The 16,634-nt window shown below is 44.5% G+C and overlaps 1 protein-coding gene across 4 annotated transcripts in view; it reads right to left on the minus strand.

The window, feature by feature from the left end:
* The window catches only part of SNX8 (sorting nexin 8), an 87,047-nt gene that overhangs the window by 39,477 nt on the left and 30,936 nt on the right, over window positions 1-16,634 (minus strand). For all 4 annotated transcript variants that reach the window (XM_063934618.1, XM_063934617.1, XM_063934619.1 and 1 more), the window contains exons 2-3: window positions 7,532-7,701; window positions 5,283-5,400 (exon numbers count right to left, since the gene is read on the minus strand). In XM_063934618.1, coding sequence (XP_063790688.1) covers window positions 5,283-5,400; window positions 7,532-7,675 — 262 coding nt within the window. In that variant the 5' untranslated portion in view covers window positions 7,676-7,701. The remainder of the gene's footprint in view (window positions 1-5,282; window positions 5,401-7,531; window positions 7,702-16,634) is intronic.

A 16,634-nucleotide genomic window follows, 5' to 3' on the forward strand; every position in this document is an offset into this window, starting at 1 on the left:
TTTACATTTGCCTCCCAGGGCGCCCCCCCCCAGCGCCCTGCACCCTCAGTGACTGCCGTGTGAAGTGTGCTGAGAGGAAAATGGCGCACAGCTGCAGTGCTGTGCGCTACCTTTAGAAGACTGCAGGAGTCTTCAGCCGCCGATTCTGGACCTCTTCTTGCTTCAGCATCTGCGAGGGGGCCGGCGGCGAGGCTCCGGTGACCATCCAGGCTGTACCTGTGATCGTCCCTCTGGAGCTTCATGTCCAGTAGCCAAGAAGCCAATCCATCCTGCACGCAGGTGAGTTCACTTCTTCTCCCCTCTGTCCCTCGTTGCAGTGATCCTGTTGCCAGCAGGAATCACTGTAAAATAAAAAAACCTAAGCTAAACTTCTCTAAGCAGCTCTTTATGAGAGCCACCTAGAATTGCACCCTTCTCGGCCGGGCACAAAAATCTAACTGGAGTCTGGAGGAGGGTCATAGGGGGAGGAGCCAGTGCACACCACCTGACCTGTAAAAGCTTTACTTTTTGTGCCCTGTCTCCTGCGGAGCCGCTATTCCCCATGGTCCTTTCAGGAACCCCAGCATCCACTTAGGACGATAGAGAAAAAGAAAATACAGTCCCATCCATGGCTTAGATAAGTCATGAGTGTGAGGGCACATATACAGTCTTACTTACATGGGTCACTCTTGTATCATATCGTATTAATGGGATCAGTACGAGATCCCGGCGGTCAGAAGACCGATGCCAGGAGCCCGACAGCCGGGAACCCAGCAGCGAGCGCAGCGTGTCCCCTCGCAGACTCGCCGCGCTTCGGGCCCAGTGATGACCTTCAGTCGCCACAGGGTTCTACTCCCCTCCTGGTGGTGGCATGGATCACCACCAAAGAGGGGTAACCAACCGGCGGTCAGGATTCAGACCGCCGGTATTTCAGCTGGTGTCGGAATTCCGGCGTCGGTAACCTGACCGCCGGGATCCTGACAGGCGGGCAATTGACTGCCCCCTGTATTAATAACAGGGCCATAACTAGGGCTGTGCGACGTGCCTTCACCCAGTGTGCATGGTTGAGGAGTGCTGGGTTAGGAATCAGGATACATAGTCTATGGGGTTCAGCACTGGTTTATGGATGCCACAGAGTGGATGATCTGCAGTCTAGAATAGCATGTGAAGCAGTAGTTAAAGGCTTTTAACTAGAAATTGTATTGGGGAAGGGAAAATGGGAAACCTACTGCACTAGTTTTAGGTCTTCAATCACAAAAGAAACCTCATATAACAATACCTCAAGTCAAACTCTGGGGGTGCTGCCACAAATTCTATCGTTGCCAATATGCTAGAATATGTTCAAGAAGAAGAAAAATAATTGGTCTTGTAGTGGCGCACTAATAGTCAAAATACTTATACGCATTTAAAATATAACTTTTATGTTCATCTTAAAAGGCCTGTAACTGAGATATTAAAACATCATAGACAAATGACAAGACAAATTACATGCAATGGTAAAACCACACACTGTACTTTCATGTGTTAGCAATGTATTGGGGAAATAATCCTCCTCTGGGTACTATGACCTCCAATAATTTTGTAATGTATTCTCTCAGGATGTAAAATGAGTACAATAAAGAGAATTATTCATGTGTCTGCATGTTTTCTTATAATTGTACTTGGCCTAATCTCAGCATGCGGGAATGGTTGTTCTATGGGGTATATTCAATTGAAATCGAAAGCTGCCGTCTGTTGAAAATACAGCAGTTTTCGACTTTTTTTTTTTTCTTAGGTCAGGAGGGGTTCCGACCTATTAAATATAACCCCAAATTATTCGAAAAGTCGGGGAATTCGACTTGTCGAAAAAGCACGTGGATCGGCAGAATAGCTGGCAATCCGCGTGCTTCTGTCGAAAACGGGGCCAAAACCGACAGGTTTTGGCCCCCTTTTCGACCACCTCAATTCCACTTTAAAAAACAGTCGAATTGAGATGCGGGAGTAGAGATGGGAGAGAGGAGGAGACGGGGGAGAGCGGCGCTATAGCAACGGCTCCAGCAAGTGTAGCTGGAAGATGTGTCACAGCCGCCGCTCACTGCAGCGTCCACCCACCCGGGTGGACGCTGCCGTGAGTGGCGCCTGTGACACATCCTCCGGCTACACTTGCTGGAGCCGCTGCTGCAGCACTGCTCTCCCCCGTCTCAGCTCCCGCATCTCAATTCGACTTTTTAAAGTCGAATTGAGATGGCATTGAATAGTCCTGGTCGGATCCACTCCGACAAGTGAATGTTGGAATGGATCCGAGTTCAATTGAATATACCCCAGAGCCAAAATTCCTAATCCCAGTATTCCTGGATTCAAAAAAAGCCACTGATGGTATTGTTGTACCCAATGGGTGCTTTAGTTCTACCTCAGCAATTGAGAGCTGCTGGCTAGTGTTCCCGTCTTTAATCTCATTATTGAATTTTTAGGCACATATAGGAAATGAACTGTCCTTATTTTCTGCTGTTGGTCATATTGGCCCTATTTTTTAGCTGGTTATTCTACCACAGCTGTTGTATTTCAGATCCTATGCTATAGTAAGCTGCTGCTGCCAATCTTTGTTGCTCTGTTATTATTACAGCAGTCACATTTTTTCATAAAGTTACCGGTGTTGGCAATTTTAGTTGATAATTATTAATATATTGAATTTAGTGACTTTTTTTGAATCCAGGAATACCGGGATTAGGAATTTTGGATCTAATATATAGAACAACCATTCCCGCATGCTGAGGTTAGGCCAAGTACAATTATAAGAAAACATACAGAGACCTGAATAATCCTCTTTATTGTACTCATTTTACATCCTGAGAGAAAACATTACAAAATTATTGGAGGTCATAGTACCCAGAGGAGGATTATTTCCCCAATACATTGCTAACACATGAAAGTACAGTGGAGACAATTCAGAGTTGATCACAGCAGCAAATTTGTTAGCAGTTGGGCAAAACCATGGTGGTCATTCAGAGTTGTTCGCTCGTTGCCGATTTTCGCTATGCTGCGATTTGTTGCTAACTGCACATGCGCATGGTACGCAGAGCGCATGCGCTAAGTTATTTAACACAAAACGTAGTAGATTTACTGGTGTTTGAACGACGCTTTTCAGTCGCACTGCTGATCGGTGAATGATTGACAGGAAACGGGCGTTTCTGGGTGGTAACTGAGCGTTTTCCGGGAGTGTGCTAAAAAACGCAGGCGTGTCAGGGAAAAACGCGGGAGTGTCTGGAGAAACGGGGGAGTGGCTGGCCGAACGCAGGGCGTGTTTGTGACATCAAACCAGGAACTAAACGGACCGAGCTGATCGCAATCTGTGAGTAGGTCTGGAGCTGCTCAGAAACTGCAAAGAATTATTTAGTAGCAGTTCTGCTAATCTTTCGTTCGCTATTCTGCTAAACTAAGATACACTCCCAGAGGGCGGCGGCCTAGCGTGTGCAATGCTGCTAAAAGCAGCTAGCGAGCGAACAACTCGGAATGAGGGCCCATGTGCACTGCAGGGGGGGGGGCAGATATAACATGTGCAGACAGGGTTAGATTTGGGTGGGTTATTTTTTTTCTGTGCAGGGTAAATACTGGCTACTTTATTTTTACATTGCAATTTAGATTTCAGTTTGACACACCCCACCCAAATCTAACTCTCTCTGCACATGTTATATCTGCCCCAGCTGCAGTTCACATTGGGTGTCATTCCGAGTTGATCGCTCACTAGCAGTTTTTAGCAGCCGTGCAAACGCATTGTCGCCGCCCACCGGGGAGTGTATTCTCGATTTGCAGAAGTGCGAACGCTTGTGCAGCAGAGCGCCTGCAAAAATATTTTGCGCAAAACAAGACCAGCCATGGACTTACTCTTCGTGTGCGTTGATTCTAACGTTGGAGGGACGGTTTTTGACGTCACACACCCGCCCAGCCACGCCTGCGTTTTCCCTGGCACGCCTGCGTTTTTCCAAACACTCCCTGAAAAACGGTCAGTTGACACCCAGAAATGTCCCCCTTCCTGCCAATCTTCTTGCGGCCAGCAGTGCGACTGAAAACGTTAATACTAGAACCTGTGCAAAACCGCAAAGCTCTTTGTACCCGTACGTCACACGTGCGCATACGCATGCGCAGATTAGCCATTTTTTTACACTGATCGCTACGCAGCGAACGGCAGCTAGCGATCAAGTCGGAATGACCCCCATGGTTTTGCCCAACTGCTAACAAATCTGCTGCTGTGATCAACTCTGAATTAGGCCCAGTGTGTGGTTTTAACATTACATGTAATTTTTTGTCTTGTCATTCGTCTATGGTGTTTTAATATCTCACAGTTACAGGCCTTTTAAGATGATGAAAATAAAAGTTATATTTTAAATGCGTATAAGTATTTTGACTGTTAGTGCGCCACTACAAGACCAATTCATTTTCTTCTTCTTGAGCATATTTTAATTAGAAATGCAAGGGTGGAAGGCTGAGCACAGCATACAGACATGGGGGACGGAAGAGGCCCAGTGTAACATGTACAGATAAGAAAAAGGGAGAGAAGTATAATGGCAATTTAATTCAAACTAAAAAATAAACAGACAAAAATCTATGTGAATTATCATTTCAAACACTATAGAATCATCAATTTGCCATACTGGCTCACAGTTACGAACAATGATGCAAAAGGAACAAACTTAAAAATGTGCTGTAAGGCATTGCAACTAATAAAGTTGTGTGATTTTCTAATAAAGACAGAAGATGAAAGCAAATATCTTATTGGCTGGCACAAAATATAGGAGGACCCTATTCAGTAAATTGCAGATTCTGCCAGCGCACGGCAAGGCCGCCCAGCATGCTAATTAGCGGCCAGCGATGTGATCACAAAACAATTGCATCGCTGAGTCCAGAATTAATGATGACCCCCTCCTGCATATGCAGGCAGTCTACCGCCATCTTCTTCATCGGAGTGGCTGTGTGTGAGGTCACAAAGCCACCCAGAAAACAGTACAGCCCCGCCCGTTAGTCTGGTCACTCCCCCGAAATTCTGCCAAACCTCCCCCTCTCCCGATGGCCGCCATTGTCAATCACACTATGAATGCTTACACATGCACACTTTGCAGAAAATCGAGCTTCACTTTTGCTTCCTTTGCGATTTACGAATCAGACTGCATAAGTGTTGCAGAACATAAATAGCACATAAAAAAAAAAAAAAAAAGGAAATAAATATATAACAAACAGGTAAAAGTGTGAGTATGGGCATAAACCATAGAGACCTCATTAAACACAAACACTGCATGGTGCCTGGGAAAAGCTTAACAACAGTTTCCTACCTCCAAGCATTCTCTTTGGCGGTAGTGCTGGGACCATACGGTAGGGATACTTCTGCAACAACATCTCTTGGAACATGACAAAATCATTGTATCTTCTGTACACAGAAGACTTAAAGAACTGCAGAGTGACAAAGGAAAATAATTAAAACAAAATGGACAACTCAATTTCTAAAACAAATATTCAGATTATCCCTGTAAATCTTAGGGTAGGTAAAAAGCCGTAATAATCGGGCTGATCAGCCAATTCTCAGCGAGTCAGTATGATCACTGCACGGTGTATACACAGCATCTGGGAATGACTGTTGTCCCAATGTGACAATGTCGTGCAAATACAATGTGAACATGATCAGTGCGACTAATGTCACCTCTATCATTAAGTTAATTTATCGTCCATACAGGAGCAATGATTGTGTATTGGGGGTTGTCTGGATCGTTTCAGCTGTCAGATAAAAATAATTGTTCCTCTTACCTTACAGCAGAATAGTTCCTAAGTGGGTTCCAATATTAAAGGAAGAATTTAGGGTCAAGTTATGACAGTGATACCCAACATGGCCATGCATATGAACCAGATGGGTACTCAGGGAATTTGAGGCAGGTGTTGACAGGTAAAAGTAACATTCCGTAACAATACCAATCAACTGCCACGTAATTAAAATGTTTCATTACACAATTCTTGGGTGCTCAGTGCAAATTTTAAAGGTTTATATTTACATACAAATAAGAAACTCCAATTCAGGAGACTTAATTTATGGGAAATGCCCCAGGGTGCATCCTACAGCCCCAAAACCCTTTCATTATAGATGAGCCCCAAAAAGGGATCATTCCAAGTGTAAGATTCTGACCCAGCAAACAAAAACAACACAGATTTCCTCACATTTAAAAATGAATATTAAAAACAAAACGAAAAAAAAACAACTTTTAGTAAATGTATGTTTAGCCCTGGAAATCCAACATCAATTAAGGTCCATTTTAATCGATCTGAAATCGATTTAAATCTAACAGAATGGACCTTTAATAAATATACCCCATATAGTCAAAAATGATCTATCCAACACATTCATTAATTGATTAACCGACATGGCAAATGGGACATACAAACTCCACACAGATAGGGCCCTGGCCCGTCGAGGTAGCAATGCTAAACACTGTGCCACCAACTATTTACATATTGAGGCTCATTCAGGCGTGGTCACAAAGCAGCTTTTGAACGCACATCGGTCGTTGTTATCTTACTGCGCATGCGTCTGAGCCGCAGTGTGCACGCGCAACGAGTGAGTTGCGATTGCTGTCGCACAGAGGAATTGTGACAGGAAGACAGCATTTGGGGGTGGTAATAGGGAGGGGTCGGGTAAATGCAGGCGTCACAACCGCTCACACATGTTTTCTGGGCGTGCATAAATTAGCAGTTGCGCTGTTACTTGCTACTGGAGAACACTCTGCGTCCCTGGAAAGCAATTCAGCCTGAGCGTCTGCAGAAGCTCAAGTTAGCTGCTGCCCATATTAGCATATGTGTATGGCAAATGATAGCAACGGCAGCTGCAAGAACAACCACATCTGAAGGAGCCTCATTGTCCCTAACCAAACATTAGTAAGGGCTAACCTAACCTAGTGACCGGAAATACGCTCTGCCGCACATCGCAGGAGGTTCTGAAGGATCCTCGCAGCTAACGGAATCTGCCCTATAGTACTGTCAGTGTTTCACAAATTAATATTATAATAATAATAATCAGACACTTATTTGATTAATTTCTGTAATGATTTCACAAATTTCTTAGTTTCTGAAACTAGTTCTAAATCAAAACATTACCCAAAAACTAAAATAAAATAGTCCTTTGATGTGGGCTGTTTAAATGCCCTCAGAAAAAATCACTGCTAATAATCACTTATCCTGAGCAGAATAGTTTTTTTTACCAGAAGCTGGAAGTATACCAACACACTAAGGGGGACATGTACTAAGCAGTGATAAAAGTGGAGAAGTGAGCCAGTGGAGAAGTTGCCCACGGCAACCAATCAGCTGCTCTGGTATACTTTTATAGTATGCAAATTATAAATGTTACGTCAATGCTGATTGGTTGCCATGGGCAACTTCTCCACTGGCTCACTTCTCCACTTTTATCAATGCTTAGTACATGTCCCCCTAAATAACAAGCCATCCACAGATACAACTCGCTGGATTGCACTTAACTATATTAAAACACAAATATAACAGCTTCCAGTTATCTAATACAAAGCCCAGGGTGTCATCTCACCTGGCTGGAAACCTCATACTCCACATGTTTGAGGAACAAGCCTTTCTTCTCTGGGATGAGTTCTACCTGCACTGTATCATGACCCAATAATTCCTGTAAGGTGTATGCCAGCATCAAAGGACTCTCCTGGGTGACCTCCATCATTCTGCATTCAGAGCTGCTCAACAATCCTGCAAGGAGACGTCATGTCAGCACAGCTGTAAGATCATCACTGAGCATATATCCGTAATGCAGCCAGCCAGGGGCACTTCACCGGCTGAGAGCTTGGAGTAGATTTTTAACAGCAATATTAACCAAGCACAAAATATATACTGTACATACACAGAGATCAAAGTTTCTGTCTGCTCTCCAAACACAGTGGTTTAAACAAATTGAGTAGTGTCATTTATACAATTACCTGCTTTAAACCATTATAAGTCATCATTACTGTAATTATAAAATGACCATTATAACAGCAGAGATAAGGCTGCAACATATGATGGGATTCAAAATTCCACATTGAAGAGAACTGTAAGTGAAGAGGGTATTAAATGTTGTTGAAGTCGAAAATATTATACCCACATGCATCACGTGCAAACACCACACAGAGTGGCCTCCGTGCATGCGCATGCATGCACGTTACATATATTGGCTCACAAAGCCCTGCGTATTAACGCGTGGTATGAGTAAATACGGTAGCATACGCATTCGCATGGAATAGCCACAAAGACATATCTGATATTTAATTCACATAGTGCATAAGTTACACATAGCCCACACACGCCACACCAGCAAGTGCTTCAGAGGTATAACAACAGAGGGATTCAACTTTACAGGATATGAGGGGACAGAATTAGGTTAGGAGGTGGTGTTTGGTTCCAGCTGTACAGTATTTCAAGGGCAATATTCCGATGGCAGTTTGCAGAATGTAGCACGCTCCTGCACATAGATATGCGCAAGAGTACAATATTAATATTACACTGTATTTACTGTACTTTTGATATTCGGCGGGAACCCAGTGGAGGACATCTTTAAGTGCACCTGGACCAGGCATCGCCCACCTATTCAAACCGACCTATGACCCCTCATGTACTGTAAATAACCAGCCCTTTGACCTATGGATGAAGAGATTACAGTTTCCTTTGTTTCATGCTTTGGACTACTGTATAAAAGCCAAGCCTCCTGGCCAGTCTCATTCTCTGAAGGTCATCTTTCCAGATTGACCGAGGACCGGATCCTGGTGGCGCAGGCGAACAAACGTATGTATCCATTGGTTGTAGCTTTTCTCTTGTGTTCTTGTATTTCTGTTGTACCCCCTTTTAAGTAAATATTTGTTGCTGCGTTGGACCACAACATTACATACACAATTGGTGTCGCATTCCTTTCCTGTTAGGGGTTATAAAGTGTATCCCGCAGCACGTGTAGCTACTTTGTGCTTACAGCGTGACGGCGTGCTTACGCAACGTGTACGCATTTCATAGGGGTTTCACACACACGCTTAGCAGTCGCAGTGGCCTGAACATTTGTGTATTTAAGGTTTTGCTTTTTCTTCCTGTTTGTTAATCGAACTTAACAATGTAACTGACACCGTCCAGTTAATTTATTGAAGTTTTTATGTTCTCACTGTCGGACAGAAGCTGTTTGGGCTGAGTTGTGAGACCCCTTCAGCTCTACAATTTGGGAAGCTGGTGGTCCACTTTAAGTCACTAGGACTGAACACAACATATATTTGCAAATCCATGTAACTAAGACCTCTGGATTTCTATAATATTTATATGTAAAGCTGCTGTCTCTTGAGTCACATTTCTTCAAGACCACCTGAGTGCATCTACTGGATATACACACATATACATACACACACAGTCTTTTGACAGCGGGGGTTATTAAATCCCAATGTATTTCTTACATTTATAGTAGAATTCACTGTCTGCCACTGATAATAACCTGGTTAGCTGAGTTATTAGTTTACTTTAATAAGTAATCTAATGAATGTTCCTTACTGGAAATAAGTCAGCGTGTAAAAGAATTGTAAATGAATTTTATGTTATTGCACCTTTCTCCCCCATTACAGTTGTAGTAAAGACAGAAAAGTAGATAGGCCTATTTGTAAACAAAGAATTGATGATAAGTTTATGGAGAATTGCTGGAAACTTCAACGCAAAATAATTTCTAATAGATTTCATTAACTTTGTGCCAAAACAAGATACGCTTGTTAATACTAATTAACAGAGGTTGTCATTAAGTTATAACAGGCAGGAAGATTTTATACTTGTGCATTCCCATAAATCACCTATATTCGGCAAAGCATCTGCAAAGATGTGGCTTAAATAGTGGAATCGGGGGTTCTATTGTATTATCCTTTATTTATATAAAGCTACAAAAGGGCTCTGCAGCGCCTTATAAAGTACATAAGCAGAACGAACAAAACAAGAAAAAAAAAGTCTTACATTAAAGAACACTGCAGGACATGGATATGGTTTATAAACATTGCTGCATCAGCGGTCATGATACTCAAATAAGTACTCAAATAAGTAGCAGGGTGGCAGAACCCAAGGCTTAGGTGCAATTGCAGGCAGTGGGGAGGACATGATGGTATTCGGTGAGTGAAGGAAAAGCACATGAGGGAAGAGGGCCCTGCTCATGAGCGCTTACAGTTTAAAGGGGAGGGGCAGAGAAAGGAGCACTGGGTTAGGCTGAGAGCTGGAAGGCTTTGATAAAGAAGCTGTTCTTGAGAGAACCCTTTGAAGTTTGTAGAGAGGTAGACAGTGATAGGGAGAGGGGGAGAGTTCCAGAGGTAAGGAATAGCACAGGCAAAATCTTGGAGGTAGGAGTGGAAGGCAGTAATCAGTTGGAAGGATAGGCAGCACTTATTTGTGGAGCAAAGTGGGTGGATAGGAATGTGAAGAGAGATATGGTCACATATGTAAAAAGGAGAGGATTGGGTGAGGGCTTTGCGAGTGCGAGAAGCTTGAATTTGGGTTCTGAAGGGAAAAGGGAGCCAGCGTAGGGCTTGTAGTGGAGAGGAGGCACATTTGCAGAGGAAGATGAGCCAGGCAGCAGCATGGAGGACACTCTGGAGTAGAGAAAGGTCAGATAAGAGGAGGTCACAGGAGTCCAATCTGACGATGACAGGTGAGTGTATGAGGATCTTATTTTCCTCCAGGGTGAGAAAGGGTTTGATACTGGAGATGTATCGGACATGCAAACGGCAGGACTGCAAAAGGTACTGAATGTGTGGTTTGAAGGAGAGGGAGGAGTCAAGAATAATTCCAAGAAAGCGTACTTGTGGGCTAAGGAAGATAGTGGTGCTGGCAACAGATAATGACACTGTGGGAGCGGAGGTTATTTGGAAGGGTGGAAAGAGAATATGCTCAGTATTAGACATGTTAAGTTTAAGAAAGTGCTGGGACATCCAGGAGGAAATAGCAGAGAGACCGCTGGAGATACAGTATGAGTGAGGAGAGGTAGATCTGAGCATAGAGATAATATTATATATCTGTACAAATAGGAAAATTTACTTTTATTCAAGGGAGTAGTAGACCCCAAAAGGCACACTCCTATTGTGCTTTCTGTTTAGCACTGGCTTTCCAAGCAATAACCTCAGACATAGTTTCATTATAACCCGTTTTCCCAACCTCAACACTTTGGAATTCTGGTAGGATAATATAATTTAGAACATCTACACGAGATACAGCGTTGTCTCTACTTCCTCTGCAAGTTCCTGGTTTTCCGGTTCAGCCGACCCTTGACCCCCAACTGCATGGTGTCATTTTCAGCTCATCCTTTCTACACTTATACTGTGATTTACTGATCTAGCCAGCTGGGACAGGACGTGGACATGGAAGTTGGAAAGGCTGATGGATAAAAAGCAGCCAGCTCTGGAAACTTAGTGCAGTAAATTTACAGTGTATCCGGAAAGTATTCACAGCGATTCACTTTTTCCACATTTTGGTATCTTACAGCCTTATTCCAAAATGGAATAAATTAATTTTTTCCCCTCAAAATTCTACACGCAATACCCCATAATGACAACGTGAAAAAAAAGAGGTTTTTTTTTTAGATTTTTGCAAATTTATTAAAAATAAAAAACTAAGACATCACTTGTACATAAGTATTCACAGCTTTTGCTCAATACTTTGTTGATGCACTTTTGGCAGCAATTACAGCCTCAAGTCTTTTTGAATGTGATGCCACAAGCTTGGCACACCTAGCTTTGGGCATTTTCGACCATTCCTCTTTGCAGCACCTCTCAAGCTCCATGAGGTTGGATGGGAAGTGTCGGTGCACAGCCATTTTCAGATCTCTCCAGAGATGTTCAATCGGATTCAAGTCTGGGCTCTGGCTGGGCCACTCAAGGACATTCACAAAGTTGTCCTGAAGCCACTGTAGGGATGGTATTGGCCAGGTGATGAGCCTGGTTTCTTCCAAACATGACGCCTGGCATTTATGCCAAAGAGTTCAAGCTTTGTCTCATTAGACCAGAGAATTTTGTTTCTCATGGTCTGAGAGTCCTTCAGGGGCATTTTGGCAAACTCCAGGCGGCCGGCCATGTGCTTTTTACTAAGGAGTGGCTTCTTTTTGGCCACTCTACCATACAGGCCTGATTGGTGGATTGCTGCAGAGATGGTTGTCCTTCTGGAAGGTTCTCCTCTCTCCACAGAGGAATGCTGTAGCTCTGACAAGGTGACCATCGGGTTCTTCGTCACCTCCATGACTAGGGCCCTTCTCCCCCGATTGCTCAGTTTAGACAGCCAGCCAGCTCTAGGAAGAGTCCTGGTGGTTCCGAACTTCTTCCATTTACAGATTATGGAGGCCACTGTGCTCATTGGAACCCTCAAAAGCAGCAGATATTTTTCTGTACCCTTCCCCAGATTTGTGCCTCAAGGCAATCCTGTCTTAGAGGTCTACAGACAATTCCTTAGACTTCATGCTTGGTTTGTGCTCAAACATGCACTGTAAAGTGTAGGACCTTATATAGACTGGCGTGTGTCTTTCCAAATCATGTCCAATCAACTGAATTTACCACAGGTGGACTCCAATTAAGCTGTAGGAACATATCAAGGATGATCAGTGGAAACAGAATGCACCTGAACTCAATTATGAGCTTCATGCCAAAGGCTGTGAATACTTATGTACAGGTGATCTCTTTTTTTTTTTTTTTTCAAAAGCATTTTATTGGACATCTGCACTTTACACATAACCAAAGACAGTCAACATAAAAGATTGATCAGACATATCAAACAACAGTAAATCAATAAGGTATTAGAAAAATTCAATAGTATCAAAGAACACTATCCCAAAGGAGGTTACATTATAGGTCAAATAGGAATGCAGGGGAAGTAGTATGTATGCAAGTTTTTTTATTTTTAATAAATTTGCACAAAAAAAAAAAATTCACATTGTCATTGTGGGGTATTGTGTGTAGAATTCTGAGGTAAAAAAAAAATAAGATTTTAAACCTACCGGTAAATCTTTTTCTCGTAGTCCGTAGAGGATGCTGGGGACTCCGTAAGGACCACGGGGATAGACGGGCTCCGCAGGAGACATGGGCACTTTAAGAAAGTCTTTAGACCTGGGTGTGCACTGGCTCCTCCCTCTATGCCCCTCCTCCAGACCTCAGTTAGAGAAACTGTGCCCAGAGGAGACGGACAGTACGAGGAAAGGATTTTGTTAATCCAAGGGCAAGATTCATACCAGCCACACCAATCACACCGTATAACTTGTGATAAACTACCCAGTTAACAGTATGAAACTACATAGCATCAGTTCAGGACCGATGCAACTATAACATAACCCTTATTGAAGCAATAACTATATACAAGTATTGCAGAAGAAGTCCGTACTTGGAACGGGCGCCCAGCATCCTCTACGGACTACGAGAAAAAGAATTACCGGTAGGTTTAAAAAAAAAAATTTTCTAACGTCCTAGAGGATGCTGGGGACTCCGTAAGGACCATGGGGATTATACCAAAGCTCCCAAACGGGCGGGAGAGTGCGGATGACTCTGCAGCACCAAATGAGCAAACATGAGGCCCTGCTCAGCCAGGGTATCAAACTTATAGAATTTTGCAAAGGTGTTTGAACCCGACCAAGTAGCAGCTCGGCACAACTGTAATGCCGAGACCCCTCGGGCAGCCGCCCAAAAAGAGCCCACCTTCCTAGTGGTATGGGTCCTAACCGATTTAGGCAACGGCAATCCAGCCGTAGAATGAGCCTGCTGAATGGTGTTACCAATCCAGCGGGCAATAGTCTGCTTTGAAGCAGGAGCGCCAAGCTTGTTGGCAGCATACAGGTCAAACAGTGATTCTGTTTTTCTGACTCTAGCCGTTCTGGCTACGTAAATTTTCAAAGCCCTGACCACATCCAGGGACTTGGAGTCCTCCAAGTCACGCGTAGCCACAGGCACCACAATAGGCTGGTTCATATGAAAGGATTATACCACCTTAGGCAGGAATTGAGGACGTGTCCGCAACTCCGCTCTATCGACATGGAAAACCAGATAGGGGCTTTTATGAGACAAAGCCGCCAATTCCGACACTTGCCTAGCCGAAGCCAAGGCTAATAACATGACCACCTTCCAAGTGAGATATTTTAACTCTACCGTTTTAGGTGGTTCAAACCAGTGTGACTTAAGGAAACTTAACACCACGTTAAGGTCCCAGGGCTCCACCAGAGGTACAAAAGGAGGCTGAAAATGCAGCACTCCCTTCACAAAAGACTGAACTTCTGGGAGAGAATCCAATTCTTTTTGAAAGAAAATGGATAGGGCCGAAATCTGAACCTTAATGGAGCCTAAGTTTTAGGCCCAAATTCACTCCAGTTTGTAGGAAGTGAAGGAAACAGCCCAGATGGAATTCTTCCGTAGGAGCATTCCTGGCCTCACACCAAGAAACATATTTTCGCCATATACGGTGATAATGTTTAGATGTCACGTCCTTCCTAGCCTTTATCAGCTTAGGAATGACCTCATCCGGAATGCCTTTTTCCGCTAGGATCCGGCGTTCAACCGCCATGCCGTCAAACGCAGCAGCGGTAAGTCTTGGAACAGACATGGGCCCAGTTGCAACAGGTCCTGCCTTAGAGGAAGAGGCCACGGATCTTCTGTAAGCATTTCCTGCAGATCCGGATACCAGATCCTTCGTGGCCAATCTGGAACAATGAGGATTGTTCTCACTCCTCCTTTTTCTTATTATTCTCAACCTTTGGGTATGAGAGGAAGAGGAGGAAATACATAGACTGACTGGAACACCCACGGTGTCCCTAGGGCGTCTACCGCTACTGCCTGAGGGTCTCTTGACCAGGTGCAATAACTCTGCAGCTTTTTGTTGAGGCGGGACGCCATCATGTCTATCTGTGGCAGTCCCCACCGAACTGCAATCTGTGCGAAGACTTCCTGATGAAGTCTCCACTCTCCAGGACTAATGTCTGGTGAGGAAGTCTGCTTCCCAGTTGTTCACTTCCGGAATGAACACTGTTGACAGTGCTCTTACATGATTCTCCGCCCAGCGAAGAATTCTGGTGGCTTCCGCCATCGCCACTCTGCTCCTTGTGCCGCCTTGGCGGTTTACATGAGCTACTGCGGTGACGTTGTCTGACTGGATCAGAACTGGTTGGTCGCGAAGAAAGGTCTCCGCTTGACAAAGGGCGTTTTATATGGCCCTTAGTTCCAATATGTTGATGTGAAGACAAGTCTCTTGACTTGACCAAAAGATCTTGGAAATTTCTTCCCTGTGTGACCGCTCCCCAGCCTCGGAGGCTCGCGTCCGTGGTCACCAGGATCCAGTCCTGAATGCCGAATCTGCGGCCCTCTAGAAGGTGAGCACTCTGCAGCCACCACAGGAGAGATACCCTGGCCCTGGGGGATAGGGTGATCAACTGATGAATCTGTAGATGTGACCCGGACCACTTGTCCAGTAGGTCCCATTTGAAGTCCTCGCATGGAACCTGCCTAAGGGAATGTTTTTCCCAGGACTCAAATGCAGTGATGCACTGACACCTGTCTTGGTTTCAATAGGTCTCTGACTAGAGTCATGAGTTCCTGGGACTTCTCTATCTGAAGGTAAACCCATTTCTGGTCTGTATCAGAATCATACCCAAGAAGGGCGGACGAGTTATAGGAACCAACTGGGACCTCGGGAAATTGAGAATCCAGCCGTGTTGCTGTGACACCTTCAGCGAAAGTGACACGCTGTTGAACTACTGCTCTTTTGATCTCGCCCTTATTAGGAGATCGTCCAAGTATGGGATAATTGTGACTCCTTGCTTGCGTAGGAGAACCATTATTTCCGCCAATTACCCTGAAATTGGTAATGACAATCCTGTACCGCAATTGTCAGGTACGCCTGATGGGTTGGATAAATGGGAACATGAAGGTATGCAGCCTTTATGTCTAGATACACCATCAAATCCCCCCCGTTCCAGGCTGGCGATGATCGCTCTGGGCGATTCCACTTTAAATTTGAACCTTTTCCCATATAGGTTCAGAGATTTTAATTTTAAAATAGGTCTGACCGAACCGTACGGTTTCGGGACTACAGCCAAGGTTGAGTCATATCGCCTTCCTTGTTGCAGGAGGGGAACCTTGAGCACCACTTGTTGGAGATACAATGTGTGAATTGTATTTAATATTATCTCCCTTTCTGGGGGAGAAGCCGGTAGGTCCGATAAGGAAAAACCAGCGAGGAGGCACCTTTCGAATTCCAGCTTGTAACCCTGAGAAACTATTTTTATTGCCCCGGGATCCACCTGTGAGTGAACTCAGATGTGGCTGAAGAGTCGAAGACGTGCTCCCACTGGGACGGACTCCCTTAGCGGAGCTCCAGCGTCATGCGGTGGATGTAGTAGAGGCCGGGGAGGACTTCTGTTCCTGGGAACTAGCTGTGCCCTGTGCCCTTACCTCTGGTAAGAAAGGACGCTCCTCGTACTTTCTTGTTATTCTGCGACCGAAAGTACTGCATTTGATAATGTCGTGCTTTCTTAGGCTGTGAGGGAATATAAGGCAAAAGATCAGAATTACCAGCTATAGCTGTGGAGACCAGGTCCAAGAGCCCTTCTCCACACAATTCCTCAGCCTTGTAAGGTAAACCTTCCATATGCCTCTTTTAGTCGGCATCAGCTGTCCATT

Source organism: Pseudophryne corroboree, chromosome 7 (genome assembly GCF_028390025.1).
Source record: "Pseudophryne corroboree isolate aPseCor3 chromosome 7, aPseCor3.hap2, whole genome shotgun sequence".
Taxonomy (NCBI): Eukaryota; Metazoa; Chordata; class Amphibia; order Anura; family Myobatrachidae; genus Pseudophryne; species Pseudophryne corroboree.